This window comes from Athene noctua, chromosome 1 (assembly GCF_965140245.1).
Source record: "Athene noctua chromosome 1, bAthNoc1.hap1.1, whole genome shotgun sequence".
In the NCBI taxonomy this organism is placed as follows: Eukaryota; Metazoa; Chordata; class Aves; order Strigiformes; family Strigidae; genus Athene; species Athene noctua.
Genome location: NC_134037.1, coordinates 145,304,823 through 145,322,653, shown reverse-complemented (window position 1 = coordinate 145,322,653; position 17,831 = coordinate 145,304,823). Strand labels below are relative to the sequence as shown.

General features: G+C 38.7%; 1 protein-coding gene across 6 annotated transcripts in view; it reads right to left on the bottom strand.

Annotated features, from left to right (window-relative positions):
• The window catches only part of ARL13B (ARF like GTPase 13B), a 53,399-nt gene that overhangs the window by 31,116 nt on the left and 4,452 nt on the right, over positions 1–17,831 (bottom strand). For 5 of the 6 annotated variants that reach the window (XR_012633140.1, XR_012633141.1, XM_074899438.1 and 2 more), the window contains exons 2-4: positions 12,201–12,372; positions 10,386–10,456; positions 7,635–7,884 (exon numbers count right to left, since the gene is read on the bottom strand). Coding sequence is in view for 4 of the 6 variants with exons in the window: in XM_074899438.1 (XP_074755539.1) it covers positions 7,635–7,884; positions 10,386–10,456; positions 12,201–12,259 (380 nt within the window). In the remaining 2 variants the exon portion in view is untranslated. The remainder of the gene's footprint in view (positions 1–7,634; positions 7,885–10,385; positions 10,457–12,200; positions 12,373–17,831) is intronic. The other variant, XM_074899463.1, reaches the window with a different exon arrangement.

Here is a 17,831-nt window from a genome sequence, read left to right as displayed (position 1 = left end):
GGAAAAAAAATTAGATCAATCTACTATCAAAAGGCACTACTGATTTTTTTCCACATTGCAATATTTATAAATAGTTGCGTTCCTTCCATCCAAGCTTAAAATTGCAACCGAAATTAACTGCTATCAAAGTACAATCAGATGCCTGAACCTTAAAGTGAAGAAGATTATTTACACAGTAGCAACAAAAAATAAAATTAGACAATGACTCCACTGATACTATTCCATTAAATAATTTCCCTTAACTGTTACATATATGGAAGCTACTTTACATTTCAAGGGCAGAGCAGAAACTAGGCAATAAGCAATCCAGAGAAAAAAGCTGTTATGGCTAACATGATCTCTCATATATGCATATGTATGTATATAAATGTAACACACAGAAACAATCACTCCACAGAAACACCATCACATCTTCTTTTCCTGATTACACTTTTTAAAAAAACCAAACGTACATAACTGATAGCCCTTCCCTTCTCTCCTGGTCCCTTAAAAAGAAAAGCATTATGGTACTTCTGTGAAGTATTATTGCAGCCAGCACTGACAAAAGAGAAAACCAAAATACACTACCTGCTTACACAGCATCCCCCATGCAGGAGTGTTCACACAAGCATCCTTATTTGAGAGAGAAATGTGTTCCTGGGCTAGTCCTTCCTCTTCACACAACAGATATGTTTCTTTGAAGTAAGCATGGTCTTGTTAAACAAAAGCTGTACTTTAAATCCTGGAATAAAACTCAAGTTTCACTAGTACTCAGGAACATGGCCACCTATCCATACACAAGTCAAGTAGTTTTCAGCTGTATATTGGTTAGAAAATGGCAAAACAGAAACATACTTAGCACACTGCAGAAGAACTAAGAGTGAAAACCAGAAAGACTTGTGGAAAGCTTTCTCTTAATATGAGGTGCTATTAACCGAAAGTAAATATATTAGCTACAACTTACACTGACATCATGAGAATTTGATATTGTGCATTCAAAATGATTAACAGCAGAAATTTTGCAGTAATCATTAAAACAACTTTCCAGTGTTTTTTTAATTACATAGTTATGCAGAAGAGCCAACAAATTAAAGTAGAGCTGCTAGTGTTCTAATGTGAAATATTAATAGCTATAATTCCTCATCACCAAAATAACAGATAGAAAGTAGCTTTCTACAAAAAAAAAAAAGAATACCTGCCCAGCAATCTCTCTGGTATAAAAATACCAGCCCTAGGACATGGACTTGTATTTTCTCTTGCAAGTGTTTCATGTCAAACAAAAAAACCCCAAACACAAAACCAGAAAAAAACAAAGGCAATAATAATCCCAAACAAAACCAGTATTTGCCTACATAACACAAAATCTAAGTACTCCTTTCTCAAAATATTCTAGGAGAAGAAAATTTAAACTTGCATACCTATATAAGTCTTGAGGATGCTGACAGAAGAATTGGCCCATGAACATAAGAACTGAAAGAATTCTTGTTTTCTACAACTCAATTTCCTCATACATAACAGACTGATTAACTACTTAAGCACTTAAGTATTAAACGAGGCCTACATGAGCAAAGCAAATATAAATTAAATAGTACAATGAAGTAAAAAAAAAGATAAAGTTTAATGTCTTCAAATAATTTGTACTGAGTCAATAACAGCCAATACCATCAGCACTTTAGGAAAACCGTCTTAAAATGATACTGCGATACCTCCATGAGCAGTGATAGATAATACGATGCCACAGTACCAGTTCAATTTGAAGAAAGTATCATACTGAAAAGTATCAGAATTCTTATATTCCCATACTGCTGTAATACAGAGTCTCTTGTACCAATCTTATGCCCACATTGCACAATTCAGCCTATTGTCTTTCCAAGTTACTTGGGCCCCCACTTCCCTCTGAATAGTGCTCAGGCTTGCTATCCATTTCTTTAGCAGGGAGGACAAGGACCAAGAGTTTTCTCCCCCTTTACCTATCTTCTGTCAGCAGTGCCTTCTTACCCCTGGCAAAAAGCAGAGTTGCCATATGCACGGTGTACTATGAGATTAGGGCACACCATAATAAAATTGACTGGGACAGAAGAAGAGATGGCAAAGAGCAGACCAGCGACTCCAACTCTACTTTTTTCTGTACTGAAAGTTGCATCTCAAAGTCTTCAGTAATGGCACCTGTTATTCATTGTGAAATGAGACCCATCTACCCATGATAATTCATGGCGACATTTTCTAGCACACTTACTCACAGTATAAAGTTGATTATGAAAAAATACATCAGAGATGACATGCAGTGATTTTCAGAAAGGAGTGTTTCTTACTTTGGCAGATATAAAAATAGGAAAAATATTCGGGGGAAACATTCCGTTATTCAAAGAAACAATAGAAATAGTATATTTACTGGGAAAAGATTTTATTTAAAAAACCTCAGGTTTTAAACTTTTTTCTTAAAGTCACTTTTTCCAGAATAAACCACATACATTTCTTCTACTGGAAAGATTTTAAAGTATTTGTTGTGGATATAATTTTCCACATACTTCATGAAAGAACTGAAGGCTTCATTTGCACACCTCCCTGTACATTATGATTAAAACCCTTTTACTGCACATATCACAGTCCTAGCTGGACAACATACCCAAAATTGTTCTCCTACCTCTCCTCCCCTTCTTCCTCCAATTGCACAATTAATTTAGTTGCTCACCTGGATGATAAATTATAACTACACTGTCTTTAGAAGTCTCTGTAACTACATAGTTATAGTCTACTATAACTACATAGTGCCAGAGAGCAAGGTCTGGCCTCTGGATAAAGTGTTGTGGACTAGCACCCATGTACACTGTTTGGAGGGAAGAGCTTCTGGAGATCCCCCTCTAGAGAGGACTGGTCACATCCACACTACAGCACTTGACCCCAATCTCTTGTGGCTGCATGTGACATCCCACTGGCCTGAGGAGTTAGATATATAAAATTACTTTTTCTAAAATTCAACATGTCCAAAATAACAATCAGTGCAACGCATCTCATGAAAGAACTGTTCATGATGGTATCATATGCTTAAAGTTTTGGGACAGCATGAGGGTATGTAGTGTGCAAGACCTGCTGATGCAGTGTTGGAGATCTATCCTGATTAGTAGGAGCTGAAGTTGGTATGGTCTACACCCTTATTATCTGACCAAACTACAGTGTTATGCAAACATGTCCTCTCAGAAAGGGGGAGGACATGCAACTGTTTCTCTCCAAGAAGGAATAAGTGAACCAGCTGCCACATATACAGTATGGCTTATTGTGGTGACAGCATCCAAAGAAAAACAAAAAAAGGGGGAGAGTGAAGGGATTGAATGACTAAATCTCTCAGTGTAGACAAACCACATAATTGCTGTGCTGTTCAAATTGGAAATAAAAAAAGTTTAGTTTGTCTACTTTCATTAAGGACTGTGTGTCAAATACTTCCAAGACTTTCCTGGTGACCATTAAGTGCACCACTGTTGAAGTTTTCTCCTATTCTTGGGTTTTTTTCTATATGTTCTTTTTTGTTTAGGGATTGAAGTTTTACTTTGGAGGAGTTGAGTTTTGTTTATTTTTCTTTTTTTTTTAACAACTCCAACTCCACATCAGTAAATGAGAAAATCTCAAAACTGATTGAATCTACAGAGCATCGAACAAATATATAGAGCCGTGGACAAACCTTCCATCACATAACAGCAAACAACTGGAGAATGTTTTTATTTAAATTGTTGCTATGAGAGATGCTTTTACTGTAATGAACCAATCTCCATAGTTATAAACAACATTACCTTTTTATAGGAAGAAACATACATTTATCTAAATCAGAATATGTTATTTTCTTTCTTAACTCTTTAAAAAGGAGATATATTTAAATAAAGGAACTTCATGATTCAGCATATATTTTACCCATTACCTCACATCAAAATTTGTTTACCTGAGCAGAAAAAGTGTTTTCCCCACTCCTTTTTTAGACCATTTTTGCAAGAACAGTTAGCTCCTACAATAACTGTACTGCTGACCTCATACAGGTAGAAGAGAGAGAGCAAAAATTGTTTTAATTTATTCACTTCACCTATTCTCAAAGGTGACAGACAGCACAGTACTTTGCTTGTTGCACCAAAACCAGACACAGCACGTGCTTACCCAGACAGAGAGGAAGTACTGAATGGAGGAAGGGAAGAGAAGGTGAAAGAGGGTAAGACTTCAGGAACTAGTGAGAGAAGTCAGAGTATGTAAAAAAAAGCTGAGTATATCACGGAATGTGTTTATTCATTAGCACAGAGTTATACAACTTGTAAATACATTCCTCTTGGAATTATTATTGAACAACCAATTTTCCAAAAGCATTCAACAACAGCACTCCTCTTAATCCAAATCCTAAGAACTTTACAAGTCAATAAAGATGAAAGTTCCAGTAAGCATTAATTTACCTAACAGGGAATGCAACTTCTGTTTCAAGTTCTTCTTTTATGTATGATGAGGTTGTCCATGGTATAAAGGCAAATTAGGAAGAGAACTCCCAACAGATCAGAATTCTTGTCTAGAGGCAAATTCCCACTTCTTTACCATTGCTACCACTCCAGTATCACTCCTTTCTAAGTTTTATTAACTAACAAGGAAAAAATTGCACAGCACAGGCACAAATATGATATTGCTACCCTGATAACTGGAATGTTCCTTTACAAATATACAAAATGAATTTTCTGATGAGCAATGGTGTATTTCAAAGGTCCATCTTAGCTACCAGTCATGAAGATTTTATTTTCCCCCTAAACCAACTGGCAAGATTAGTTTTGTCCAGATAGATGAAAGCCCATAAATGCAAAAGAAAAAGGTAATTCTGTATTTTTGATTATTGTCTACCAGAAGTGCACAAAAGAAAAAAAAAAAAAAGGCACAACCAGCAGGTTATTTCAAAGACAAGCAAATGCTAGGTACATGTAATGACATACCTTGATACTGCATATATGCTGCTGCCTTCAAAAACTAGAATGGACTTGCATCCAGTCTCAGAGCATACCTGCATATACTTCATACTTCATTGTACCAGATGCTACGTATAGCACAAATTAGGGTAAATAACATTAGACTAAAATCAGTGCTGATTATTGAAGTTTTTGGTCATTGGGTCAATCTACGCTTAAAAAGAAACATGAATATCCATTTCAATTGTTTCATTTTGATCAGGTCACCAATACTTCTTTCATCATTCTTCAGCACAGACACACTTTGAAGTTACAGATTGCTCCTTTTCATTCCTTTAGAGTTTATGTTCTTTTATTAGTTTTTAAGACGATAATTGGTAATTAATAAAACATTAATTAGTGCTTTGTATTTAAACATAAAAATAACATAGTAGAGAAATCTATGCACTAACAGACATCAGAGAATAAACAAATTACACCTGTTTTTCTGCTTCTCGCTGTTTATTTCAAGTGCTGGAAGAAAGCAGCAGCCCAGACCAGACATACACTTGTGGCATGAAATTAGAACAGTATTCTATTAAAAGAGAAATAGATTGTGCTCTGCACTGCAAAAGCATGGGAGAGAAGAGAGTTACTCAGAGTAAACTTCATCTTTCCTGGATTTAATACTCAGAGGTCACTGCATTGTTTTCAGTAAATACTGGCCTTCACACATACATGCACAGACTAAAATGCACTAATAAGAAATTTAGCAAGGTATTAGGGAACTTATTGCTACGTGGATACCAAATATCTTATAAAAAAAAAAAAAGCAAACAAAAACCAAACAAAAGCTGAACATCCTTCTAAAAAAGGAAATATCAAAAAAGGACAACTTTCACCACAAATTTGGAAATCTGCTGTTTGCTCTATTCTGCATTTGATACATTTTCATTTTTCAGTTTTAGGGACTCAAAAGAAAAAAGTTGATGCCACAGAACTCTTATCTGGCAAGTATAAGTGATGGGGATTTGCATCTCCAACCAAAAGCATCTTCAGGGAAGGAAGGCGCATGGGACCAGTTTAATTGCATTTGCTAAGGACTCTATACCACAAACGCCAGGGCTTACTGACCAAGACTTCCTGCTTCACAACTTGCAGACATCACAATATAAGAACTGCTTCAAATACTGGAACAAATTCTAGGGTTTACATGATGTAAACATACCAAGAGTAGCACAGCTACACCATGAACACAGACACCAAACAGAAAGCAAAGACAATTCAAGAAAGAATTCATAACTAGAGATGGCAGGCTCATATAGGGAGCATAAAACGAAGAACTACTGGATCCCTCCACATAACTGGAACATTACAAGAGCAAATTCTGTTCAAAGGCTTGAGGCTCAATCAATTAGAAGGCAATATCATCAAACAGTTTAGTTACCATTAAACTCTCTGCAGGTATAGCCAGCCACCCAAATAAACTCTATTACGGGATTAGGGCACAGAGATTTCTATGAAAATAACCCTAAAGTTGCATTTATTTATAGAAACACTGCACAGCTGTCAATTGTCATAGTTGCATGTGCAGAACAGGTTTGAGTTTAACTAGCTGCATTAAGTTGGTTTTATTGCCTTCCCTGTACTAATGACATTCAGATAGCAACGGAACTTAAAATCTAATCTATTTTTCAACTTCTATACCATTAGCTTGCTGAACTACACTCCACTTGATGAAAAAAATTAGCCAGTTTCACCCTCAAACTGTCAGAGCATCACTACTTCTTAAGAAGCCTCTCAGCTTTACAGATTCTTTACGATATAACAGACATGTTGTGTATATACTGCATTATAGAGATCTTACATCCACCAGATATATTGTCCCGATAAACCATCTTAAACTTCCATACTTTCTAGTGTAGCTTCAAAAGGGTATTTATCCTCAAAGACCTTTTGTGTGGCTAATCTAATAAAATATGTTATTTCCAATACTTTACAAAACCTATTTTTTAAGAAGAGAAGTTCATGAATCCATCTGTTCTGTGACAGAATGTCTCTAGAACTTTTGCAACTTTAAGCTGGGGGATTTTTTTAATTAAAACACATGCACTGAAACAAAAGCACATGTCAAATACTATTAAAGTAGGCCTTCTTTAACGAAATTTTGCTAGTCATGTATCAGCAGCACCACCATGTGTTAAGTGAACAAGATATTTATTACTGAGAGATTACTGGTATTACAGAATATAATAACCATTCGTAGTTTAATTGATGTAGGCCTAAAAAGTGACAATATTTTTACACCATGTTGCCATGCCAAACTTGTAGTCTTCAACCATAGCATTTCAACTAATATTAGAATTTTAAAGGGTTAAAAAAACCCCAACAACTTAGTATTTTTCCACTGCGAATGAAAGAGAAGAGAAATAAATATCCCTGGAAAGGACTAAATAAGATCTAATATCAGATGCAGTTAATGGATTCAGTGTATCACCATCTACAACTCAAGAGGTAAAGACACACAGAAAGACAGAAAAGGCTTTGTTCACTAGTATGACACTGATTGGCATAAATACTTCAGAAATACTGTAAAATTAAATGTAATATTGCATAGTGTTAAAGTTACAGTAGTATTAGTGTACTTTATACTTAAGTTTGTACTACATAAGTATAATACTTTTTTAGGTGTATTGAAGGTTAAAATTTACAAAATTTCAGATTATTAGGAGAACATTTGTTAACATTACTTACACTAACACAGGTTTTCCTGATATTTTAGGGCTGTTTAAAACTTCTATCATGACTTGCTTTGTTTCTTCCATTCTTGCAATGTCACTGGAATCCACAACAAATATTACACCATAGGACTCAGCATAGTAATTTCTCCAGATATTTCGAATTCGTTTTCCACCTCCTAAATCAAAGATGGTGACTTCAAAGCGTCCCTGTTTGAGGTCAATCTTGGAAAACCCAACTGTTGGAGCCATGTCTTCAGGAGACTCTGTCAGAGTTCAAAGAAGAAAGCCTTCAGTAAAAAGTGCCCTTAGTTATTTAGAGGATTTTACATTTTGACTTGTGAAGCAAAACTCGTATTTTAAAAACATGAAGCAAACCCTCCTTGTTAAGTGACACCATATTGCTAACCACATATTTTTTACATTAAAATTTTCCCTCTCCTCAGGTAATTTCAAATTAAAACACTAGTCTCTCAACCAGTTACTTTACATTAATTTAGATAGAACACTGGGGCTGGGGACAGGGGTACGAAGAGCCAAAAATGCAATTTTTAATATTTAACACCACAGTTGAATTGCAGTGGTGTTTAGTGTACTGCAGTTTCTACTTTCCCCCTTATCACCAATGCTCCCAATCTTCTAAACAGTTATACAGCATTTGCATGGTATTAATCCAAGTCTGAGAAGGAAAACAAACAAAACAGTTAATACATTATGACCTGGAAGCCTTGTGCTCTGCCAAATTTATTCTTTATCCCTTATGGTTGTCAAAACAGCTTCACAAGTTCAAACCAAAGGCTGAGATTAAGCAACTGAAACCATGCTTTTCTGAGATGTAAACTATTTGATTCCGTTTATTCAAGAACAGGTTTTGGTCTTTGTTTTTTATTTTCTGTTTTTTAGTTTGCCATGCAATATGCTAAAAAACTATAGCTTTATATTTAATACTTTTGCCTGCTGTCTCCCTTTTTGGAGAGCAAAAAAAGCATGTACTTGCCTCACACCACTAAGCTGTCTCTGCAGGGGTGAGTTAATTGGATCTCTGCAACTTGGTAACACAAGGCAGGAGAAACAGATATTAAATTCAGCTTGTTGAGAGGAAGAAATGAAGGCATGGTCTTTATCCCATTTTTTCCCCAACAAAAAAGGACTTTTAGAAATAACTGTCAAGATTCAACTAATAGAGTCATTAAAATTGATTTTGAAACAGAATGGAAAGATAGATAATGAAATACTCATGTTTTCAGGGCAAAGATTCAGGAATATAAGGAATATTCGTAATTTTATTCACACTTTAGCAAATCTATGAATTTACATACCATGAGTAAACAGAAAGTCGAGATGGAGTCTCCAAGTCTGCCGAAACACTACTAAGTACACTCTTGTTATTACACAAGGTGAAAGTTATTTAGAAAAACAGTCCCACAAGGGGGAAAAAAAAAAACAACCTAGAGAACTCTTGTTTTCATAAGCACAAGTTTTATCTCAAATAATATCCTGCTTGCATGTGTCACTGAATGGTGGAAAGTACACTCCAAAATCAAGTGGTCTCTTACTGAAGTATTTGCCTAGAAAATTGCCTGTGTTTTTCTGGTGATAAATAATGATATAAAGTATGTATCGCTAGAACCATCCTTTATGTTATATATATACACAGGCAATTTCCTTCTTTTGAACTTTTTCCTCATTAAATATACTTACAACACTGACTTTTATATAAAGTTTACTGATGTATGCGTGTTTCTGGTCACCTGAAAGCAACTTCAGCACATGTACATAAGAAAAAAAAAAAAAATCAGGTCCATTGATTTCTCTGATGTATACTAAGATGTGAAACACATCATTAACTAGAATATTTTGTATAATTACATTAATTCAAAGTAATTATTAATTAGAGTGTGGTCTACAGTTTTCAGAGTTTCTGTCCTACACTTTCTTTCACTTAAAGCAACTGATGGAGACAGACTGCTTGCTTGCAGCTACAATGTTCCTTCAGCTATCTATTAAACTACTGAAAAAAACCTTACTTTAGTCCAAAACCACACTAACACACTCATGAAATTTAAACAAGAATCCAGAACAGATTTTGTTGCAATTTACCATTTTATACAGTTAACGATACAGCGCTCAACTCAAGACACATAAGCACCAAGGTACTCTGAACATTTGGTCTTAGTGTTTCCAAGATAATTAAAAACCTCTATGGACTAATTTTTTTCTGTCTTAGTGGACTAAAGGCTCTAATGTTGCACAGTGCAACATCTTAAACAGCAGCTCTCTCCATACTATCTACCTTGCCTCTACATCATACTGTTACCTTTGAAAAAGATGTAACAAAATGGTAGCAACTTTACCACTGACTTGGTCAGTGTTAGTCCAACATAATGTTAAGTGCAGGGGCCATGGAGCAAATGCAGAGCTTGCTCTGCTACTTCTCCTGAGCCTGAAACACATGACTGGGAGCACCTACTTTTTAAATCACCCTAGCATGACTTTCCAGATATCAAAAATTAGGATCTTTATGTTTCAAAGCTAAGACCCCTTAATTTTTCTCTCATCTGCAGGTCTTCACACAATGGGGCCTGTGACATGCTCACTTTGGCAACCATACAACACTTTTGGTATAGTCACCAAAATTTTCTTTCAACAAGATGGGAGAGAGAGATAAGAGATGAAGCAATATTTTCAGATTAAAATGATGGAAAATTAATAATTATACTCTCTCTTTAAATGCTCCATTTAGATGATAAAAAAATGAATTGCTTACCTCCTTGAATTCCTCGGACTGTAGCAGTTTTACCAGCATTATCAAGTCCCACCATTACTAGTGTCACCTTCCTCCATAAGGAGAAAAAAAAAAAAAAGATATTTCAAATCTTTTTTCCTCTGGCTATACATAACTTACTTTATTAAAGGGGTTTTTTTTCATACATGCATAGCAAATGTACCACGAAGTAGTTGAAAGAACAGGTTTCAAAATACCAAGTAGGAGGCATTTTACAATTGTGTGGTCAAACCATCTGATCAGACAGAAGAGCAGAACAAGGTATGAAATGAGCAGTCTAATATTCTGCTGTAGATTTCACATGAGACAATGATTTTGCTTTCAACTTGTATTTGCCTGCTGAAATTCGTTTTTACATGGTACTGTAAATTTTATCCTTTTTTTCTCTGTGGTCATGGTCTCTTTAACAATTTATGTAATTTCATTTCCATTCCCCTGTATTTTTACCATCTCTCTGCCTCAAAGTTTTGCCTATACGAGAAATGTAATTCTGTCTGAACCAGTGCATCTGAAGACACTATACAATATACAACACTTGAGTAGACAACATCAGATGCTGTAAACAAGCAGAACTGGGACTCACTGTGCCTTTGTTTCAAGCAGGAGCAATATAGACCGCAAACATGCAAACCAGTGGTGTTGAGTATGTACAATATATTAGCAAACTGGTATACAGGTTAGAATTTATATCAGGATAGGTTTTTAAGTAAAGCAATAGGAAAAAGCTATGTGTATACCTCAATTGTTCCTCCTATTTCACAAAATTGAAAAGGAGTCAAAGGAATTTGCTCAATTTTATGCCCCTTTAAGTGAAGGAATATTAAACCCAGTTATTTCCAGTCTTAAAACTATAACACCATCACACATGAAGTATAACTTATGCAAGTTCTGTCAGAAGAGCCAAAAACCTCTGAGAAAAGAGCCTAAAAATGAACAGTAGGATCACAGTAAATTATACTTTAACAGCAAGCTAAAACCAGAACAGTCATAAACATTTATAAACTCACAGTTGACTATAATACATTGGTGGTGTCAGAAGGCTATTCAAGCCAATATAGTTCTTTGAACAGCAGCACCTTCCGTAAAACCTAAACTATGAAGCATTGAAGAAAAGAACAAATCCTCCTACATGAGGGTGAAGTATAAATAAATGTGGTGTACCCTTTATTTCCCTTCCCCATAGTTTTTAAATAGTTTAAAACAAATTATGCGCTATCTGTGCATCTCTGCTAAATGGAGGGAAAAGTATGCAGGGTGTCAAAGTAAAAGGAACAGAAACAAACAAGAACAGTAGAATGCCATAAGTAAGAACAGATCACTGGACTACCCACAAAATGCAGTATTAAGATACTTAGATAGCAGTAAGAAAACTAGTATTACACTGGGGCTACAGTCTACTCTTATAAACAAAAGTGTTTTATCACATTACACTTCAGAATCTCAAAATGTAGACATTAAATGAGTAAAACAAAAACCAAATAAACTTTACAGAAAATTTCTAGTATCACCCGATAATGCTCAACTTCAGGAAATAGTATACAAAGGACAATATTTTGAACTTTATATTTTCCTGAAGTCAGAAACGAAGTACCTGAATTAGAGATGATTAATATTTCATTTTTAAGTTCAGAAAATGTATTGATTCTCTCTTGGAGAAAAAAAGGACAGATTTTTGTCTTGGAATTAAAAAATACAAAACAACATTACACAGCAAATAAAACAAAACATAGGTGAGAGGACATGAACTATAGTTTGGGAAGGTCATCACATAAATGTAGAATATTTTCACATGTTTACCTGACAGGTTCCTGCCACCGTTTTAACCAGCTGCAGCAATTGGCCATTAGACTGAACATCCCTCTTCACTAGCCATTCAGAATCATGAAAGCTAGAGAAACAATGTGGACAGTCCAGAACAACCCAGGAAGACTGGGAGAGAGACTGCAGAAGGCCAGATGTTGTCTTGTCACTGTTAGCAAGGAAAAAAAAAAAAAGACAGACGACATGCATAGTTAGCTCCTCTGTATAACCAGGGCAAGACATTTCCCTAGCAGCAGCCTGACTATTCAGAGTGTGTCATATCCAGTATAAGCCCCATGACAGTCTCATTATGTCTTTTACTTTTCCATCCTCTCAGACTTCATCTACCCCTATTTTACATATCTGGGCAGCAACAACACAGTACTCATACAAAATACTAATGCAAGACCACTGCACATAAGGAAACCTGCAACTTAGAGCAGTAAGATGCATCAAGCTACGAAATTCCAGTGCTCGCCTTGCTAACACATCCCACAGATCTACTGATTGGCAGAAAATAAGGACCAATTTCAAGCATGAGTAAGGCTTGTGAGAACATAAGAGAGCAAGACATTAAAAGCAAACAAAGAATTCCTACCTGTTAATTAGATTCATTTAACTGTCAATTTCTTTTACACAAAAAGATCCCACAACAAGGAAGCTGGGTTCCTGAGTGAGTACTTTGAGGAACTGGCAACTTAATATCTAGTAATTGTCACTAAATTAAATGAAGTATCAAGTACTTCCATCATTTTACAATCTTATCTTCTACTCTTTAAGCAGGAGAAAGAAACAGAGAATATTCCTCTTTCTGATGTTACTCAGTGGAACAAACAATGGAGAGTAACTGTGTGATCGTGTGCATGTTTATTTGTACAAACACTTACCTATGAAACAGTAAAGCTTACGCAAACCATGCAGTCAAGTGCACAAAGATGCAAAAGCTTTAATCCTCACTTAGTTATTCAGCTACAATAATTCTACTGCACAGTAGCTGTGCAGATAAAGGCCTTTCACCAGCAAGTTTTAGACAATTTTACTTCATGAGTTCAAACCCACAACCTCCCTGGTAGGCTGATGTACTGAGTCTTTCTTCACCGTAGCCTGCATGTTGCTGTACACTGTATTTTTGGCTAAAATATTAAAGATAACACACAAATATTTTGGCTATTACTGAACAGTGCTTGCACAGCCTGGAGGCTTTCTCTCTTTCCCACTCCACTCTGCCTCGCTCTCGGCCCAGACAGTAGGCTAGGGTGGGCAAGAGGTTGAGAGGGGACACAGCCAGGACAGCTGGCCCCAACTGATAGGAGAGATATTCCATAACATATAATGTGCTCAGCAAAAAGTAGCTCAGGGAGAAGAGGAGTTAGGGGGAATGTTCATGGTTATTGCACTTGTCTTCCCAAGCAGCTGTTAAGCATGCTGAGGCCCTGCTTTCCAGTGAGCAGCTGAACATCTGCCCACTGATGGGAAGTAGTAATTAATTCCTGGTTTTGTTCTCCTTGAGCATGCAGCTTTTGCTTTCCCAATTAAACTGCCATTATCTCTACCCACAAGTCTTCTCATCTTCCTTCTATCTTCTCCCCATCCCATGGGAAAGGGAAGTGAGCAAGTCACTGGGTGTGTGTTTAGCTGTTGGGCAGGGTGAACACACCACAGTCCTTCTTGGTGCCAATGTGGGGCTAAAGATAATGACAGCTTTGATCTGAGCACGTTATAGTTAATTAGCAGGCTCCTGTGCTGATCACTGAGCTTACTTACTTTACTGCATATTAGTCCAGCACCTGTTAGTGGCTGGAAAAGGCTGTTTAGGCTGCTCCTGCCTTGGGAAAATGCAAAGTCATTTGTGGGATTATGTTTGCTTAAGTGCACTTGGTAGGTAATGGGGAAGGATGGGGAAATCCAGTGTGTATCTCAAGAAGATTCAAACTTGGGGGAAAATAATGCATGATCTGAGTTCTATGTTATAAGAGCACAGCAGGAACCACTTGAACCAAAGGAGGCTGAGCCCTTTGAGGAACCAGGTGAATGTACCAGTGACTCAATGCAAGTGGATCTTGGCACCCACAGTCATTTCTCCTGCCCTAAATCACCACCTCCTGAGATGGAGCCCAAGTCATCAACTGGTATTATTCTGGGAAGGGGCATTGGGGGAGAGATATATCATATGTGAAAATACCCATGCAGATGTCATGGGACAGGGAGGGGTGGTTAATGACATATCAATCTCTCCTCCAGAGATTATCACAACCTTGCAGAAGGAATGTGCACTATCACCTCAGCTCACAGGCTCATATCATATTAGCTCCCATCCTGATCAGTAGCTTAAGCTAAAAAAAACAAGTGTATTTATATCAGAGCAGCTGAGATGCAGATAGATATTCCCTACTGCTAACTTGCCTCCATGAGAACATTAACTGAGAATAGTGACATTTTGAACTACTACAACAAGTTTCCTAAAGCTTGTTTCTCAAACTTAGTTTTTTTAAGAAAGAAATTCCATACATATTTTCATATTTTAAATTATAACTAACCTCAAACTAAGGTAATTTCAAATGATGCAGAAAACTGAATAATTAAAGATTAAAACAACTTTCCAAAGTTGTCATCTTCCGAATCTAGATCAATAGAAGTGGAAGAAAAACGGAGGAACCATTCCTAACAAACATATTTTGTCCTTAAGAAATATGTGAGAGCAAAGGCTGTGGCTGGGGCATCTGCACCATCTCCCCAGTGATGGCTGATGCATACCCCCAGACAATGCTGCTGAAGGGAGAGGCTGCAGTATGTGCCCAGACATTTCTCCTGGGGAGGGGACAGGCAGCATACCTGCCTGCAAAAGGTGTGCCCAGGTGAAGGACCTCCTGCAGCAGGTGCTGAGGTGGAGAGAAGTTAGATAGCTGAGTAGTTAGATAGCTGGTTCTAAGCACAGCCTGCAGCAGACGCACAGCCCGCAGCAGACGCACAGCCCATGGCCAAATATCCAAAAACTCCCCCACTGGCAGACACAGAAGGGAGGGGGCCAATAATGCAGAAGAATGGAAGCTGGCAACAGAAAGGATCTCTAGGAGGAAGAGGCTTCCTCGAGACCTGAGGTGCCCTTGCAGAACAGCTTCACTGCTCCACAGACTAAAAAGGAAAAACCCGTAACATCAGGAAAGATGCTGGAGTTGAGTAAGGCAGTCTGGTCTGCTCCCCGCATAAAAACAAGTGCAACTAAGAGAAGGTGATGGATGGTAATAGTATGTGACTCTCTTCTGAGAGGTAGAGAGGCACCCACATGCCAACCTGACACACTCTCTGGAGAGGCGTGCTGCTTACTGGGGGCTCGAATTGGGGGTGTTAACCGAGAGACTGCCAAGCCTCACACACTCCACTGACAATTATCCACTGTTGTTGTTTCATGTGGGCACTGGTAGTACAACCAGGAACACTCTGTAGTGTATCAAGAATGATTATAAAGCCCTGAGAGCAGCGGTATGGGAGTCTGAAGCACAGGTAGCTTTTTCATCAAACCGAATCAAAGAGAAGGGGTTTGAAAAGGCCAGTGGAATCTGGAAAAAACACTGGTTAAGGGGACTGGTGCCACAGACAGAAGTTCGGCCTCTTCATAGAATCATAGAATGATTTGGGTTGGAAGCGACCTGAGAGACCACCTAGTTCCACCCCCCTGCCACGGGCAGGGACACCTTCCACTAGCCCAGGTTGCTCAAAGCCCCGTCCAGCCTGGCCTGGAACACTGCCAGGGAGGGGGCAGCCACAGCTGCTCTGGGAAACCTCTGCCACTGTCTCACCACCCTCACGGGAAAGAATTTCTTCCTTAGATCTAATCTAAATCTGGCTGCTTTCGTTTTAAAACCATTATCCCTCACCCTATCCCTCCACTCCCTAAACAAGAGTCCCTCCCCACCTTTCCTGTAACCCCCTTTCAGTACCGGATGGCCGCTATAAGATCTCCCTGGAGCCTTCTCTTCTCCCCTGTCCTCACAGGGGAGGTGCTCCAGCCCCATGATCATCTTCATGGCTTCCTCTGGACCTGCTCAAGCAGGGGTCCATGTCCTGCTTGTGTTGAGGCCCCAGAGCTGGACACAGCACTGCAGGTGGGGTGTCATGAGAGAGGGACAGAATCCCCTCCCTTGACTTGCTGGCCACACCTCTCAATGCAGTCCAGGACACGGTTGGCCTTCTGGGCTGTGAGCGCACTGATGGCTCATAGTCACTTTTCCACCCACCAATATCCTCAAGTCCTTCTCCTCAGGGCTGCTCTCAATCCACTCATCACCCAGCCTGTATTTGTGCATGGAATTGTCCAGACCCATGTGCAGACCTTGCACTTGGCTTTGTTGAAATCCATGAGATTTGAGGTTTGTACAGACCCACCTCTCCAGCCTGTCCAGGTCCCTCTGGATGGCACATCCCTTCCCTCCAGCACGTCAACCGCACCACACAGCCTAGTGTTGTCAGCAAACTGCTGAGGGTGCACTCAGTCCCACTGTCCATGTTGTCAACAAAGATGTTAAACAGCGCCGGTCCTTACACCAACCCCTGAGAAATGGCACTCGTCACTGCTCTCCACTTGGAAATCAAGTCGTTGACTGCAACTCCTTGGGTGCTGCCATCCAGCCTAGTCCTCAGCTACTGAGTGTTCCATCCTTCAAACCCCTATCTCTAAGTTGGAGAGACAAGGATGTTATGTGGGACAGTGCCAGATGCTTTGCACAAGTCCAGGTAGATGACATTAGTTGCTCTTCCCTTATCCACCAACACTGTAACCCTGTTATAGAAGGCCACCAAATTTGTCAGGCATGATTTGCCCTTAGTGAAGTCATGTTGGCTGTCACCAATCACCTCCTTATTTTCCATGTGCCATAGCCTAGTTTCCAGGAGGATCTGTTCTATGATCTTACTGGTCACAGAGGTGAGACTGACTGGCCTGTGGTTCCCTGGCTCTTCCTTTTCCCCCCTTTTAAAAGTGGGCGTTGTTTCCCCTTTTCCAGTCATCTGGAACTTCAGACTGCCACAAATTCCCAAATACGATGGATAGTGGCTTCACCACTTCATCCATCATTTCCCTCAGGACATGTGGATGCATCTCATCAGGTCCCATAAGCTTGTGCATCTTCAGGTTCCTTAGATGGTCTTGAACCTGACAGTCTCCTACAGCAGGTGGTTCTTCATTCTCCCAGTCTTTGCCTTCTGCATGTTGGGCGGTGTGGCTGGAACACTTGCCAGTGAAGACTGAGGAAAAAGTCATTGAGTACCTCAGCCTTCTCCATATCCCACATAACCAATTCTCTCATTTCCTTCTGGAGAGGGCCCACATTTTCCCAAGGCTTCCTACACTGACATACCTATAGAAGTTGTTCTTGTTGCCCTTAATGTCCCTGACAATATTTAATTCTATCAGGGCTTTGGCCTTCCTAACCTGATCCCTGGTTGCTCAGACAGTTACTGTGTATTCCTCCCAGACTACCAGTCCTTGCTTCCACGCTCTGCAGGCTTCCTTTTTATGCTTGAGCTTGTCCAGGAATTCCTTGATCATCTATGCAGGCCTCCTGGCAGTCTTGCCTGACTTCCTCTTTGTTGGGATGCATCACTCCTGAGCTTGGAGGCGGTGATCCTTAA